General features: G+C 36.9%; 1 protein-coding gene across 1 annotated transcript in view; it reads left to right on the top strand.

The window, feature by feature from the left end:
* The window catches only part of PIK3C2G (phosphatidylinositol-4-phosphate 3-kinase catalytic subunit type 2 gamma), a 419,757-nt gene that overhangs the window by 57,531 nt on the left and 346,568 nt on the right, over positions 1-15,658 (top strand). Inside the window, exon 7 of the mRNA XM_075553327.1 lies at positions 3,211-3,274. Coding sequence (XP_075409442.1) covers positions 3,211-3,274 — 64 coding nt within the window. The remainder of the gene's footprint in view (positions 1-3,210; positions 3,275-15,658) is intronic.

Genomic DNA, 15,658 nt, shown 5'->3' with positions numbered 1-15,658 from the left:
GATATTCCTCATTCCAAGTTCGCTTCTAAATCCAGCTTGAATTTCTAGAAGTTCCCTGTTGGTTTATGGTACAACTATTGTTGAGTTCTGTGCAGTAAAAATCTACTTTTATGTCTTATTAATAATACTGTTTCATCATTTTTGCATTATGGGGGCCTCCTTTCTATTACATAGGTGTGAATATAGATATCTTCCAATTGGTTGCTGGCATAGATGAATGAGACTTCCACAGCTTCGTCAGTTTGATGAAGCATTTTAATTGGTTTTATCCCTTCCTGAAGCTTTGGTTTCTGCTAAAGCCTCCTTGCAGCTTGAAATTCTTGCTTTTGTATCATTAATTTTGATCATATGCAGTTTCTTGAAATGGTGGCATGTTGACCAGTTCTTTTTGATACAGTGACTGTGTATTCTTTCCATCTTCTTTATACTTCATGAATCATTCAATATTTTGCTCATAAAATCTTTCACTATCTCAACTAAAGGTTTGAGTTTTTCTTTAGTTCTTTCAACATGAAAGATGTTTACTATGTTCTATTTTGTCTTTCTAACTACAAGTGTTTGCACAGTTCATTATAATATCTTACTTTTTCTTCTCAAGCTGCTCTTTAAAAATTTAGAATGAACTCTGCTACCTAATCATTTCTTCAATTAGCTTTATCTGCTCTATGTTCAAGAGCAAGTTTGAGAGTTTCTTCTGACATTAACTTTAATCTTCTCTCTCTTTTTCTTTTTAATGACCATTTATTAATCATTTAATGACCTTTCACCATGTGTGGTGCTCTTGATGTTATCTGACCACTTGCTAGGGCTTTTGTCATCAGAGTTTATTGTGTCAAATCTGTTCTTGCGATGTACACAATATTTAGGTGGGATATACTCAAGATCTTATTTTTACTGTTGCATACTTATTCTATCTTCAGCTTCAACCTCCACTTGTCTGTCAGTTTGTCAGATTGTAATCATTTGCCTTTTGCTCTGATGCTGGAAACAATGTCATTGGGTATTTTCAATGCTAGCGGAATCACTCAAGATGAACAGATTTCAGAGAAGTTTCTAGAACAGAACAAAATATGAAGGATACTTTCTGAAAAAAGTGTCCACTAAAACCTTTTATGAATAGCAATAATACAGTCAGGTATTATGCTAGGAGATATACCTAGGCCAGAAGGCACTCAAACTATCACTGAAGAAAGAGCTGTTTTCTCAAAGTAAAGTCACCCATAATGATGGAGATGGAGTAAAGTTTCAGTTCCTTCATTTGCTGATAGAACACAACTCAGATATGAATACGCAGTCACAAACATCAGTTAATATTTATAACATGGAATGTACAAGGTATTAATCTAAGGAAATTAGGAGTTCTCAAAAAATAGAAATATAAAGTGCTATCTTAGGCACTGGTGAGCTGAAATAGTAATCAGACAGGAATGCCAATTTCAAAAGAAATGAATGGCATATCATTCACCATCAAAAATAACATTTCAAGATATATCTTGACGTATAATATTGTCTATGATAATATTATGTCTAGCATCTATATGCCTATAAAGAAATCATAAATACAACTGTTATATAAATATACATTCCCACCACTAGAGCCACAGAAGCAGAAATCAAAGAATTCTACCAACCCTTCAGTCTTAAATTGATAATATTTTTAATCATGTTGTATTGATAATTACTAGTAATTAGAATGAAAAAAATGGTTAAAAAAGAAGATACAGAAGTTAGAAAATATGATCTTGGTTATGGTGATTAAAGTGAAACTGGAGATCACCTGACTAAATGATACAAGGCCACTGACTTTTTTATTGTAAACACTTTGCATCAGCAGCATACGTGGTGACTACTTATGGACTGTGCTGATGGAGTACACAGAGGTCAAATTGACTCCATCTATGAGAGACAATGGAGAAGCTCAAAATGGGCAGCCAAAGTGGTAGAGCCTATTGTGAAATAGATCTACAGGTCTTAGTGCTCAAAAGTAATTAGGGGGGCAGTTTTAGAAACAAATATATTTTTTAATAGTTTTGAAAGCTAAAAATTCAAATTAGGGCCTCAGCCATATAGATTCTACCTATGAGTTTCTCTTTCAGTTTCTGGGACCCCCAGACATTCAGTCCATTCTGACTGATAACAATTCAATACAGGGTTTCCCAAATTGTACACTTACGGTGCATCTAGCTTTGTGGGTTGAACCTCATCACTTTGCAGTTAACAGGTAATGTTTAACCAACATCACCACCAAGGATCCTTTACTGCCCCCAATTCTCGGCTTTCTTTTCCTGGCAGACAATCCTCACATACTCCCTGTCTGTTCTATCACAGTCCCTTCCCCTGTGGATACTCCTTCTTTGCGTCCACTCTGTTATTTTTGTAACTTAGCAATATTTAGATTTAGAGCATACCCTGGGTTTATTATAATTGAAATAACAAAGGAGACCCTGTTTCTAAACAGAATTATGTTACATATAAGGGAGTTATATATTGGAGTTTGAATATAAGGGTTTGGGTTCTAACATATTTTAAAGGGATACAATTCAAAATATAATATACTTTGTTGAGTTTTACATATTCTTTTTTTGCTTTCAAATTGAAAGAGGAATTTAACTAGTGAATAATAAAAGATAAAAAGGTAGCTACTACAAAAATATATTGTTTTTAATGTTTCATTATATTTTGACCCATTAATTGAATTTCTATGGTATAAGAAAAACAACAATTAGGGAACTAGTGTATGCACACTCAAGCACAGGTGAAGCTGGGCAGTAAGCGAAGGTTAGGAAAGACAAGCTCGTGCCTTCTGTGTCAGGTACTATCCTACCTAATCTAAACGTATGCGAGTTGTTTTCATGCACCCTTTATGAGCTTCGTTTATCTATCATTTCTTACTGGTAATTATCTGTTCATGAATCCTTCCTCAACTTAATTTTTAAATTGAGAGAAGATAGAATGCCCAGTCTTTGAAATTTTTAACTAATTTCTCATGGATTTCTTTGAATGGTACATACATCAATGGTATTTATGATGCATGAAGTCTAAAACGTGTCATAAGACACACATCTGAAATGCTTTTTAAAATAATGTCAACAGTAACATTTTGCAAACCGCGTAATCATGGGTAAAAGTGAACGCGTGTTAAATGTGGTGCTGATCGTATGAGTGAAGTTTTCCCACTCAATTTTAAGCCTTTCCTTCTTTCTTTTCCAGACAGTGCCTCTCAACAGTCATAAAACAATACGACTTCCATCTGCAATGCCTATTGAAGACTCAGGTAGGAGCATTGATACTTCATCCCTCAATTCAGTGACCATTTCTTAAGCATCTTCTATTCGTCTTGAGCTTAGCAAATTTTCTAAGATAAAGTAATAATAATAGTTAAAGCAGAGAAATTACATTTGAAGTGTTTTCATTCTGTCATAGCAAGATAGACACATGGGTCTGTGTGTGCAATAGAGTGTAACAGATACATTGAAAGCCCTCTCTGTAAATAGGAGCCGATTATTAAAACATTAGTTCGCATGCACCGTCCAGACAAGAGGTAAGCTGCAGATCAGTGGGCGACTAGGGTAACTTTCAGGAGAGAATCACACGGGCACAAATAAAGAGTCTGAAAACAGTCTATTATGATTAGGAAACTGAATGACACTTAGAATGATTGCAATTAGAATCGAAAGCAAGAATCAAAAGACACCAGGTGAAAAGACCAGATAGGACTAGGTTGTACACAATGGGGTTAGGTGTTGGGCTGCTACCCACTAGGTCATCCTGTTGAAACCACCAGCTGCTCCGCAGGAGAAAGAAGAGGCTCTCTATCCCCACAAGGGAGCCTTGGTGCAGTCACACGGTGCTGCAGTCCTTCCTGTCAGCTGTTGGGAATCCCCAGCCGCTCTGCAGGAGTCAGACTGGCTGTGTTCTCTGGTAAACAGTGACCGTCTCAAACACCCAGTTCTACTTTGCCTTCAGGGTCACCAGGAGTCAGAAGTGAATTGATGGCACGTGGGTTTGTTTATTGTTAGTTATGGACCTTTCTGGAGTATTTTAACATGTTTTTCTAGTTTATCATCTGATAACTTAGAACCATTGTGCCGGACAGTCTATTTACTGCCACCGGTCTCCAGCCAACGCAGGCAAGAAGGGGCGGTCTCCTTAAGGGGCTTGCCTGGGTTGTCCTCGATCGAGATGACCTTACAGGAGACAGTAAGGGGTTGCACACTCATGCATCCTGCCCTATCACTTACCCAGACTCTCTTGGACCAATCACGCAAACCCTTCCATCTAAGAATATATGTGTCCCAATCATAGTCTCATTCTTGCTTCTGGAATCCCGCCTGTAGCTGTGATGTATTGATCTGCCACCACTCAGGTATTTGTGACGGTCTCCTTTGGCCATTCCTTTTTTAACTCGTTCCCAGCTCGAATCCTCAGACACCACGTTGACCTCGTGCTAACATTAGAGACCTAATAAGTCTTCTTTAATCACTCTTTTTCTTATGAAGAAATGTCGCAGTTAGCATGATTGTCAGCTGATTCTTTACCCTGGTGATATTTGTTTTTTATAGGATATAAATTTGAAAGTTACTAGCATAAAGGGCACATTAAGACTTCATCATTAGATCATTTATATTTTTTACCTGTAACTAGACATGATTTTGAAGTTGTAGCAACTTACTTACATATGAATTTTAGTGTCCAAATGTCTCAGTATTGCTCATGCGTTGTGAACCGCTTTGTAAATTTCTGTTGTTCCACATAGGAAAATCGGTGATGGCTCTTTCAAAATACAGAATTTCATCAAATTACTCATATGTGAAGTCTGCTACATCTACTTAGAAAGAATAGTCCATCCACTGACTATTTCCAGTGTGACTAAGCAGTGAGAAGAACACCAAATAAACACCATCTTTTCACGACCACTGGGAAACAGTAATCATCACTGAGATCTAGGTTATTTAACAAATACGCCACAGTGTCTGCGGCTTTCTGTACGAATGTCATCCACACAATGAGCTGGTTAAATGAGATTCTTCCTAGGAAGCATCAACAGAAAACATCTGAGAACTGAGGCCAGTGTGCGATATTATCAATTCACAATTTTGTACTTTGTCTTTATTTGACAGCACATCAGGTAACATTTCATAAAAGCCGCAGATAGTTTTATAGTATAATATTGTTGTGTTTTGTTTTTTAAAAAACTCTTATCTCCCAACTTGGAGACTCATGCAAGTAATAATATGGATAATTATTTAGACTTGATTTATACCAGATTGAGCTTCCTGGCTATATTAAATGGTTGGTTTTTATGTTAATTTGCATACAACATCACCATTTAAAATTAATTTTCTTCTCTTGTTCACTAATACCATGAAATGTAAAAATAAATTCTGTACTTATGATCCGTCATTCTGTATCTAATTCATTATCTCCAATTTTGGGAAATAATAAAGGAAGGAATTATCTCCAAAGGGAATACTGACTGGTGGTGCCATGCCAACCACTGAACTCTTTGCCATGGATACTGATAGAAATGGAAGCCATAACCATGCTCGAAATTGGCTAACTGCTCCAGTGAGACGATGACATTTCCGCATAAATCGTATACATCAGATGAAGTACAAATAGAGTGAAAAACCTGCTTTAGACTGTCCATAAGAATTGGAGTCGACCTGATGGCAGTGAGGAGTTTTTTTGTTTGTGTGTTTGTTTATTGATGACAAATTACACCAGAATCAAGCAACTAGACACTCATTATAGACTATTTGGATTAAAAAAAATGGATGTATGCTTCAAAACTTGATTTTGCATGATGAGACATTTTCCCTGTCTGAAAGGAGTTAAGAATCTTCAGTCCCCTCTGCCTTGGTTTGCTAGTGTTACTGTAGCAGAAATAGCCCATGTAGGTAGCTTTAAGGAAGAGATATTTATTTTCTCACAGTTTAGTGTAGACATCTAGATTCAGAACAACTGCCTAAGGGGGAGACTGTCCACTCTCGGGAAAATCCTTGCCTCTGCTTCTCAGGTGTTCCAGGTGTTCCTGGAAGATACCATGCACCATCTATCTTTCTCCATCTGTGCATGCTGTTTCTATGCCTAGCCTGCTCTTTTTATATCTCAAAAACGGTGAGATGTAAAACACACCTCACACTGCTATGACTTTACTAACAAGACAGAGAAATGTCTTTTTCCTGGATGATATTATATTCATAGTTATAGAGGATTTTTTTGGTGGGAGGATGGGGCACAAGTAAATGCACAAAACAGTCTATCGCCAGTTCTCTAATTGAGAAGCTGTAACAAATATATAAGCAGGAAGTGGGCTATTGTTATTACATGAGTTTAAGTAACTGAATGAGGGAGGCAGAGTAATATTTTCCCACGCATCCCTTCCCAACTTTAATTATTTGGGCCAAACCTGAAAAATCCATATATAAGTAGAAAGGAATGAGGGAATGGGGATTTCTAAACTATATTTAGCTTTCTGGGAACTGAAACTCCCTTTAGGAACAAGCAAATTTATTGTCAGTCTTCAGAAATTTTTACTTCATACATAGTTTAAGCAGAAGTATAGAACAGATAGTGCAAAGTGAGACACATGTACGTGCCAGCCCTCTACCATGGGGCGGGGTTTTGAGTCAACCTTACTAAAACTCAAATTACTCATCACTGGAGTAAAGAATATAAATGATAGTATAATAAAATGATTAAAATAATGTATACAATGGCTAGAAGATAACTGTTCAAGAAAAGAGAAGTATAAAATGTTATTTTATTGATTATATTGCTAATTTATCAGTATTACTAACAGAGAAGAATGTGTAGGATCCAGAAGAAACTGTCACAAAAAAATGCTTTGTATGAGCAATCGAAAAATAAGTGGGAATAAGGAAAGAAATCCAAAGAAGAGTGGAGAATGCAATGAAAAGGCACAAAGGAGATCAAGGAGATGAGGTCAACTTATCAGCAAATAAAGCATAAATGAAGAATTGAGACCTCCCATTATCAGAATTGGAGGTCGGAATTAAAACTAGTAAAAGTCAAATATATATATATATATATATATATATATATATATATATATATATATATATATAGAGAGAGAGAGAGAGAGAGAGAGAGAGAGAGGTGTGCCCACTCCACCCCACCCCACCATACCCCCCCACTCCCTAGCCACCACTAAGAAAAGGAACAAAGTTCCACTGGGCAGGTCTTTTGTAGTGCACATTTTGCCCAGTAGGAGAGCAGCAAGCAACTAGGTCTGAATGCACCTAGTGGCTGGCATCGCCTGGGAAGAGTCTCTGTAGCCACAGTGGATTTTCTCATACAGCAATTTTGCTCAAACCTCATTTGTTGTGATGGCTGATTTAAGATGACAGCATGAGGCTGTGAAATTTTGTTTCCTGCTCTGGGAAAATGCCACCGAAAATGTGTGACATTGAACATAACTTACAAAGACAGAGCTATGGGAAACCTCAAGTGTACCCGTAGTTTTCTTGTTTCAAAAAGGTGAAATGTTGATTGATGACAAATCTCATCCTTGAAGTCCATCACCTTCGCAAATGGACAAAAATGTCGACAGAAGTTGTGTCCTTGTACTCAAAAACCAACGATGGACCTTTGAAGAGCTGGGGAAGGTAACTGGAAAATCTTGAAGCTCAGATCAGCGAGTTGTAACGGTACATTTGTAAATGATTAGGGTTGCTGCTACAAAATGCGTGCCTCAGGTTCTGACTGTCCAGCAGAGTCGACTGGAAACAAGCTGTGCTTTGAGAGAACAGCTCCGGAGTGATCCATACTTTTCCCAGGGTCATTACTGGTGAGAAGACATGCTGCTATTCTTACGACCCAGAAAGCAAGCATCAATCAAGCCAGTGCCCCCAAAAAGCTCATTTAGTGAAATCCAAGTTCAAGACGATGCTCATTTGTTGTTTTGATGTGAAGGGGATAGTGCATTTAAAGTTCACTCTACCAGGTCAGATTGTTAATCAAGTTTTTATTTATTTAGAGCTTCTGAAAAGATTGGGTAAAAGTGTACCACCAAAGAGGCCAGATTGGTGGCAGATGGGGGACTGGTTTTGCCACCAGAAAAATGCACCTGCTCACAAAGTCATGTCATTGTGCCAGGTTGTTTGGTTTTTTTTTTTGTTGCAAAAATAGCATGCCTCTCTTGTCCCATGCAACTTACCCACCTGACCTCGCTCTGTGTGACTTCTTTCTGTTTCCCGGAATGCAGAGGGACATGAAAGGACAGTGATTTGATTATGCAGAAGAGGTGAAGAAAAAAACTAGAGAGCTGTTGTCAGCCATCCAAAGAGACGAGTTAAAAAATATTTCCAAGAAAGAAATTACAGATTTGATAAATGTATTAAGGATAATACAGTGTACTTTGAATGTTATAAGGTTATTATGTTTAAAAAAATACATAGCTTTGGGAGAAAAAATCCATTTTATGAGGGTACCCTATCATATGTAAATGAAATCTATTCTCAAACTCGAAGAAGAATAAAAAGTGTGAAATGTGAAAGTACATGCTTGATAGAAAGAGATGGAAGAAATCACTAGCCAACATAAGTTGTATTCCTAGCTACCTAGAAAGCATTGAAGAGTTTTATGCTCCAAAATAATATGATTCACCACTTTATTTTGAATGTGTGTCATGAATTATTATAAACTGCATGGTGAACATAGAGAGCGAGCAAGCTGAAGAACAAGCTAAATAATACGATCTGCCTCGGTGCTGTTCGTGCCTCCTTTCCTCAACATAAGAAATACCTGTTGTTGAAAAATGTTGCTTAGGTTATTTTTTTTCTTATTTCACCACAAATGTACATATCTCTTACCATTATGTTGTTTAAAATTTATTCTTTTTTTTTGAGTCTGTATAAAGACATCAAACTATCAGCATGTTTTGAGCTTTGTATCATTCACTCAATATTACTTGTGAGATTCAGTGATTTTTTATCCCACTTAGTTGTTATTTTTGCCCGTTTTATTTGATACAATGTATTCCTTTGAATGAATGTACCACATTGTATGAATTGTGTTGATGTACATTTAAGTCATATAAAAGCTTTCTTTAGGGTGTATATAGGTAGTATTTTAGACTTAACAAGGTAATACCCAAGAATGTTAACATTACTATATCTTCTTCCCAATATGTTTTACTCCAACTTGTTATATTTTTGTCAGTGTGAAATATAAGTAGCAATATCTTATTTTGTTTTAATTTCGAGTTCCCAAACTACTAATCAGTCCATGATTATTAACATTTTTAATGGACCATTCAATCGTTTTCTTTTGTAACTCACACTTTCTAGCATTCTATATTTCTCTACCCTTTTTTCTTACTTAAATTTGGAGTTAATACATATATCACATCATTCCATAGTTCAATCAGTTTCAAAAAATTATTTTCTTAATTTTATTTGCTTTTGTTTTCTCAAGTAAAACAGATTCATGGGAATGCGATATATATACATATACATATATATATACATATATATTGTCCTTTGTTTTGCTAGTGTGTTTAATTATATTCTGCCAGATGGCAGCTTTTCATTTAATTATGGGTTTTTTTTCAGTTTTTGTCTTTTAAAAAAATCTGCTTTCTTGAAGTATGCTGTCTATAAGTACCACTGAGTTGTCTGACTGAAAGTGACCCGTGTACAGCAGAGGGCAGCCGTGCCTGGTCCTACACCACCTTCACAAAGTTGAGAGATTGCAGTACACTACTACAGTCACTGTGCCAAGCCAGGAGGCCTGGTACTGTAGTGGTTACCCCCAGCCCTGCTGCCAGAGAAAAGCTCACTCACAGGCACAGTTCTCTACTGCCCTAAAGGGTCACTATGGGTCCGTATGGACTCGATGACAGTGAGTGTCATTCAGCTAATTGAGAGTCTTCCTCATTTTCACTCCCCTTCTGCTTCCCCAAGCATGACATCCTTTTCCAAGGACTGGTCTCTTCGTGTGAGGAGTCCTGGTGGCTTAGCCATTACACGTTGGACTGCCATCAGCAGGTAACAGTTCCAAACCACCAGCCACTCTCCGGGAGGAAGACAGGGTTCCCCACTCCCCATTTTCGGAAACTCACATGCACAGTTCTACCCTGTCCTACAGGGTCACTGTGAGTCAGCATCCACTTGATTGCAGTGAGTTTCAGTTTTCAGATTCCATCATCTTCTGCAGGTATGTCCGAAATACTTGAGAAAAAAATCTTGCTATCCTCACTTGTAAGAAGCTTTCTGGCTGTGCTTCTCAATGTTTTCCAACACAGATTTAATGTTCTTCGAATAGCCCATGGTATACTTAATATTCTTTTTTTAGCACAATAGTCCAAAGGTGTAAATTATTCTTTGTTTTTCTTATTTAGTGTCAGAATGATGTCTTTGTTTTCAAGAGGTCTTTTGCCACAGGTATGCCGAATGTAATATTCATTTGATTCCTCAGTTCCTGTTTCCATGAACATTGATTATAGAACCTGGCAAAACGGTATCCTTGACTTTTTCTATGAAGAGTAAGTTATATAAGATAAAATTCATCAGTCATAAATGTACAGTTCAACCAACTTTGAAAAATATATGTCAGTTAAACATTAAACCAAAATATAAAGTGCCCATATGCTTCTTTTCAATAAATTACATCGAGCCCCAACTTCCGGCCACCCAAGCCTCCTTTTTTCAAGATATATTTGCTTTTATTTTTTCTGGAATGTCATATAAATGAAATCATACATGTGAGATTTCCAGTTAGTCCTACCCCGATCATACTTGATATTGCCAGTGCTTTAATTTTAATTTTTTTCATGGCTCTGTGGTGGTATTTCTTTTTGGTCTTAACTTTAAAATTATTTGCCCATTCCTATAATTGGCTTGAATTTTTCTTACTGAATAGTAAAATTTAAAAAAATATATTATAAAGGAAAGACCTCTTTGAAATCTAAGTATTGCACATATTTTCACCATGTCTGGATCCTTTTAAAATTGATTTCTATGTGTTCCAAAGAACAGACCTTTTAATATTTGACTCGATTTCATTTGTTGTATACTTGATCATCTTTCATCTTATTTGGTGAAGATATCCTAACCCAACCTGTCACGTATTTTTCCAACTGAAATATATATATATATATATATATATATATATATATATATATATATATATATATATATATATATATATATATATATATATATATATATACATCATTTTTAAGTGCTATTTTAGACATGTGATCTATTTTAAGTTCCTTTTAGTGTAAGATGTATGGTAAAAGTTGCGCTGTTTTTCTTCTGTGCTACAGAAGGATTCTTTCTCCATGTTCTTGTTCCTCACTCCCAGACAAGGTGCTTGCTTACTCCTCAGGGCTACATTCATCTCTAGGGAAGGGCAGAGGGAGGTTTGTATTATAATGGTCTAACAGCTGCCTTAGGCAGATTCTACTACTTGATATCAGGAATGCAGTTTTCTGAGCCTTGCTGCTTTTCCTCCTTAGACAACCACACTCTGCACTTGGTCTTAGGCAAGAACAGGTCTGTTATTCGTCCTCTGTGGTATCTGACTTTGGCAGTATCCTTGTAAAATCCTGATCTCAAAACAGGGTCTTCTGACTTTTCCCAGAACAAGATTTTTTTGATTCTAGCTTTCCCTCAGAAGTAATAGATCTTTGCCTATGTCCTCCGTCTTCTGCAGCAAACTTACAAACGACAGGGATGCCCTTAACAAGATAAATGGACACAGTGGCTGCAACCATGGGCTCAAACAGGAATGATTGTCAGGATGGGAGAAGACCAGGTAGCGTTTCCCTCTGCTATGCATGGGGTTGTTAAGCGTTAGAATTTAGTCAGTGAAACCTAACAACCACACAGTCAGGCTGTTTCTTATCTATTCGCATGCCAATTACCTCTGTGCAAGGTGCTGATAAAGATCACACGCTTTCAGAGTCACTCCTTCTGGGAGCGTCTTGCTGGTCCTGAGAATTCAGGGTACCTGCTTACCGTGTGTGTTGGTGTGTTAGGCCAGGTTGTCCAGAAAAACAAATCCTGGTGCACTCATGTATGTATAGGAAAGAGTGTTACATCAAGAAGTAATTATGTATCCAGAACGCATTCCAGTCCAAATTCAAGTCCCTAAGTCTGATGCTAGTCCATTCCCACCTCTTCAGACTCATATGGAGGCATGCTGGTGACGCAGAATAGGGAACCGGAAGTAGGAAGATGGCGGGATAGTGGGTGCAGAGTCCCGCGGATCCAAAGTGGGTGGGAATGTGGTAGGGCGCAGAGGGCTCTCAGCATCAGCGAAAGAATTCCAGCAAGCAAGAAGGCGGAGTTGCAGCGAAAAAGGGAGTTTCCCAGTTTCCCCTGGTTATATGGAGACCAAAACCTCAGGGAGGCACCATCAGGCTGGTTGACAGGTTGAATTCCACCCCTTCACTTTCATACATAGTGAACTTGACAAGAAATCATCTAGCTACCACACCTCATAACCTCACATCTCTGCTAGGATCAGGAAAAGTTAAGATTTTACAGATTATTTACTTTTTATTGCATTGATAAGGTGAGAGTGGCATCCTACATGTTTAGGTGAAATGAAACTCCACAGGCTAAGTTAGTACTTAAGAAATTAAAATATTCTAAATTTGTCTTGAAACATTAATTTCACATTATTATTTAAGGATATAAATAGAAGCTTATTAAAGTTGATGGAACATTTATTACCTAGATTTTTAAGTGATCTACACATTTATAACAGATTTTTAAGGGTATGTCCATTAGTCTCCATAACAGTTAAGTGAAATGGAAATACCCCCCAAAAAGCAGTATTGTTTTTCCAGAAAGATACATATGAAAAGTTTGCCATCAGTCTTTCCAAATACTTTTCAGTTATGTAACTTAATATCTAATATTTTAAAATAAGGATTCTTCAACATCTATGGTAAATGATATAGTGCCTAAGATGAATGTGGAAATATAGCACATAAAATAAGAGCAATATTATCAGTAACCATTAACCTAAAGAGTCATTGTTAGAAGTAGGAAATGGCCCTCCAATCCCTGTGCAATACAAAATCTCCTCTAAATATTCCTAATTATCACCTGCCTATAATGTAGAGACAATCTTTATTCATAAGGCAGCCTCTGAGATTTTGTACAAATTATTTTTCAAATAGCTTTCTCCTGTTCAGCCAAATGTGAACGTCTCTGTACTTTCATCTATCTGTTCTAATATCTCCACTCCTTATATTGACATTCTTAGGCTCCAAAGACCAAGTCACTTGTTATGCAAAAATCAGCCTTGTGTGAAAATGGATAAGGACTACATCAGATCAAAAAGTGGAGGATCACTGTATCATTGCATCGTTGTCATATCACTGAGCTTTATGGCCCAAACAAGTTCGTATGACCTTAACCATAGCAGCCAATCTCTGGCGACTTGGAGTTGTTACTATCAGATTGTTACTGATAGATGATTCAATTTCCATTTCATTTGGCAGACCTCAACTCCTTGAAAGTGATAATATTTTCTTTTTTCCCTTTTTTTCCAAGCAAGCTAAACTTTCCTAGCACTCTCAACTCTCTCTTTGTCGGTGCCTATAAAGCTGTGCGGGGCTCTGGTGGCATGGTAGGTTAGAAGTCAGCTACCACCCCAAATGTTAGCAGCCCCCAACCATCCGTAGGCCTCCCTCCCCCACAGGAGGAAGGCAGTAGTCTGAGTCGGTAAACGTTCACAAGCCTGCAAACCCGATGAGGCAGTTCTACTGTGTCCCCTAGAGCTTCTATGTATTGGAATATTCTTGACACATAGGCTTTGGGGTTTTTCCATTAAACTGTTATTTGATGTCTTATTTCTACGTAATCTCAGTTCTCCATCTATGCCCCAAACTTCCCACTCTAACATTAAAATATTAGGTTTTCTGAAAGATGGCATGTCTAGTTTTCAGTTTTCTTCTATCCCATCCAACTGCTTGGCCATGTCGCATCTCTATGAAAATGACGCACACACCCAGCTTTGTCCTTTCTTGAAAGTGAGTGCTGCTTCTACTGGGCTTTGTGTCTATAGACCCGCGATAGTGGATAAAATTGCTTGAATTTATAGATTATAGGCTTATTGTTTCCCTCTAATCAGTCTCTGTGTGTGTGTATGTTGTGAGGTTGAAAATGCCTTGATCAATGTCATTTCCGTGATTCTGACTCATAGCCGCACTGGGTTTGTAAGACTGTAACTCTTGATCAGAGTAGAAAGCCCTATATTTCTCCTGCCCAATGGCTGGTGGTTTTGAACTGCTGATTTTGTAGTTGGTAGATCGTGCCACAGGGCTTCTGTCTATAGTAGCATGATCATTTTGGCAGAACAAAATGTAAGCCAAATATATAAGTCTAGCATTTTTTAAAGCACAAATTGATCCTGTGGGTAGTACAAATTAGTCATCTACAGTCAAATATAATGCCGAAGGTTTCAACTTCTCAGATGCATGTCTCTCACTCAGAGCCCTTGGGTATAAAGAAATTTATGGAAACTATTTTAGATTAGTAGGCACAGTTTTTATTCTTCAGCTATTTTCATATGGCAATCTATCTGATGTCAGGGGTTTATCCAGAGAATCCAGTTTTAATTCTGCCCTTTTCCCAATGTCTATCAATTTATGTATACCTAAACTTTAGGTATCTGTTGAATGTAAATATTAAACACCAAACTCCAAGTCCTATGTCCAAATTAATGTTAATTAATTTAAGCCACAATGCCTAAATCTAGTCTGATATTCCCAGCCTCCACTCCTAGGTTACTGTACCATCAAGTTTCGAATTTCTATTCAGACTTTAACTTCCTGTCACCCAGAGAATTTATCATATAATTGTTGTGAAATATGTTATATGTTTACATTTAAAAATTTTTATTCATTGTTTATTTCAGCATAATATGTGGGCACATGTGTGTACATGTATTGATTTAAGGTGTTTGTGTTTGGTCACTCAACTATTATCAGGCCTAGGGTCCCATTGAATATCCCACTACCTGAAGGCCATGTCGACCAAATTGCTTCTTTGTCAACCTAAACTCAGTGTATCAGAAAGTTAATTTATCACAATCCTTCATAAAACCTTCTCATTTTGCCGATGTTTTGTAATGTAATTAATGATACCCTGTCTTGTTGATTTTCCAGGTATGAAATTTAGATTTATCTTAAAATTGTTCTCTCTATTGTACCCATATCTAATTAAACACCAGTTTGTCCCTGATTGCAATATTTCACTTTGTATTTTATAGCAATCTGAAATATATTCATTGTAGAATAAATATAATGCATATTATAATATTTACTTTCAGAATCATTGTGAAGAAGAAATGAAATAGTGTAAATCATCAATTTAATTCAGAAAAGAATCTCTGCAAGGGTGGAATAGTAAATGACTACATTAACTACTGAATATCCAAAGCTAATCTCCCAGTATTTGCATTGTAATGAGTAGTATTTATGGACTTGTACAAATTCACATGTATAATATTGCTACTGACACTGCATCTATGATAAATGAACAGAGAACCCAGTATGTAGCTCTCATGTTTGTATCTTTCTAATTTTTATTTTATTGTGCATATACAGTACCTAGTTCCCCTTATAAATGAAAAGGTCTATATGAATGGATGATTAATTAGTTAATACTTT

The sequence above is a fragment of the Tenrec ecaudatus genome, chromosome 6 (assembly GCF_050624435.1).
Source record: "Tenrec ecaudatus isolate mTenEca1 chromosome 6, mTenEca1.hap1, whole genome shotgun sequence".
NCBI classification, from domain to species: Eukaryota; Metazoa; Chordata; class Mammalia; order Afrosoricida; family Tenrecidae; genus Tenrec; species Tenrec ecaudatus.
The sequence above is the reverse complement of the archived record's forward strand: the minus strand, read 5'-3'. Positions and strand labels throughout refer to the sequence as shown.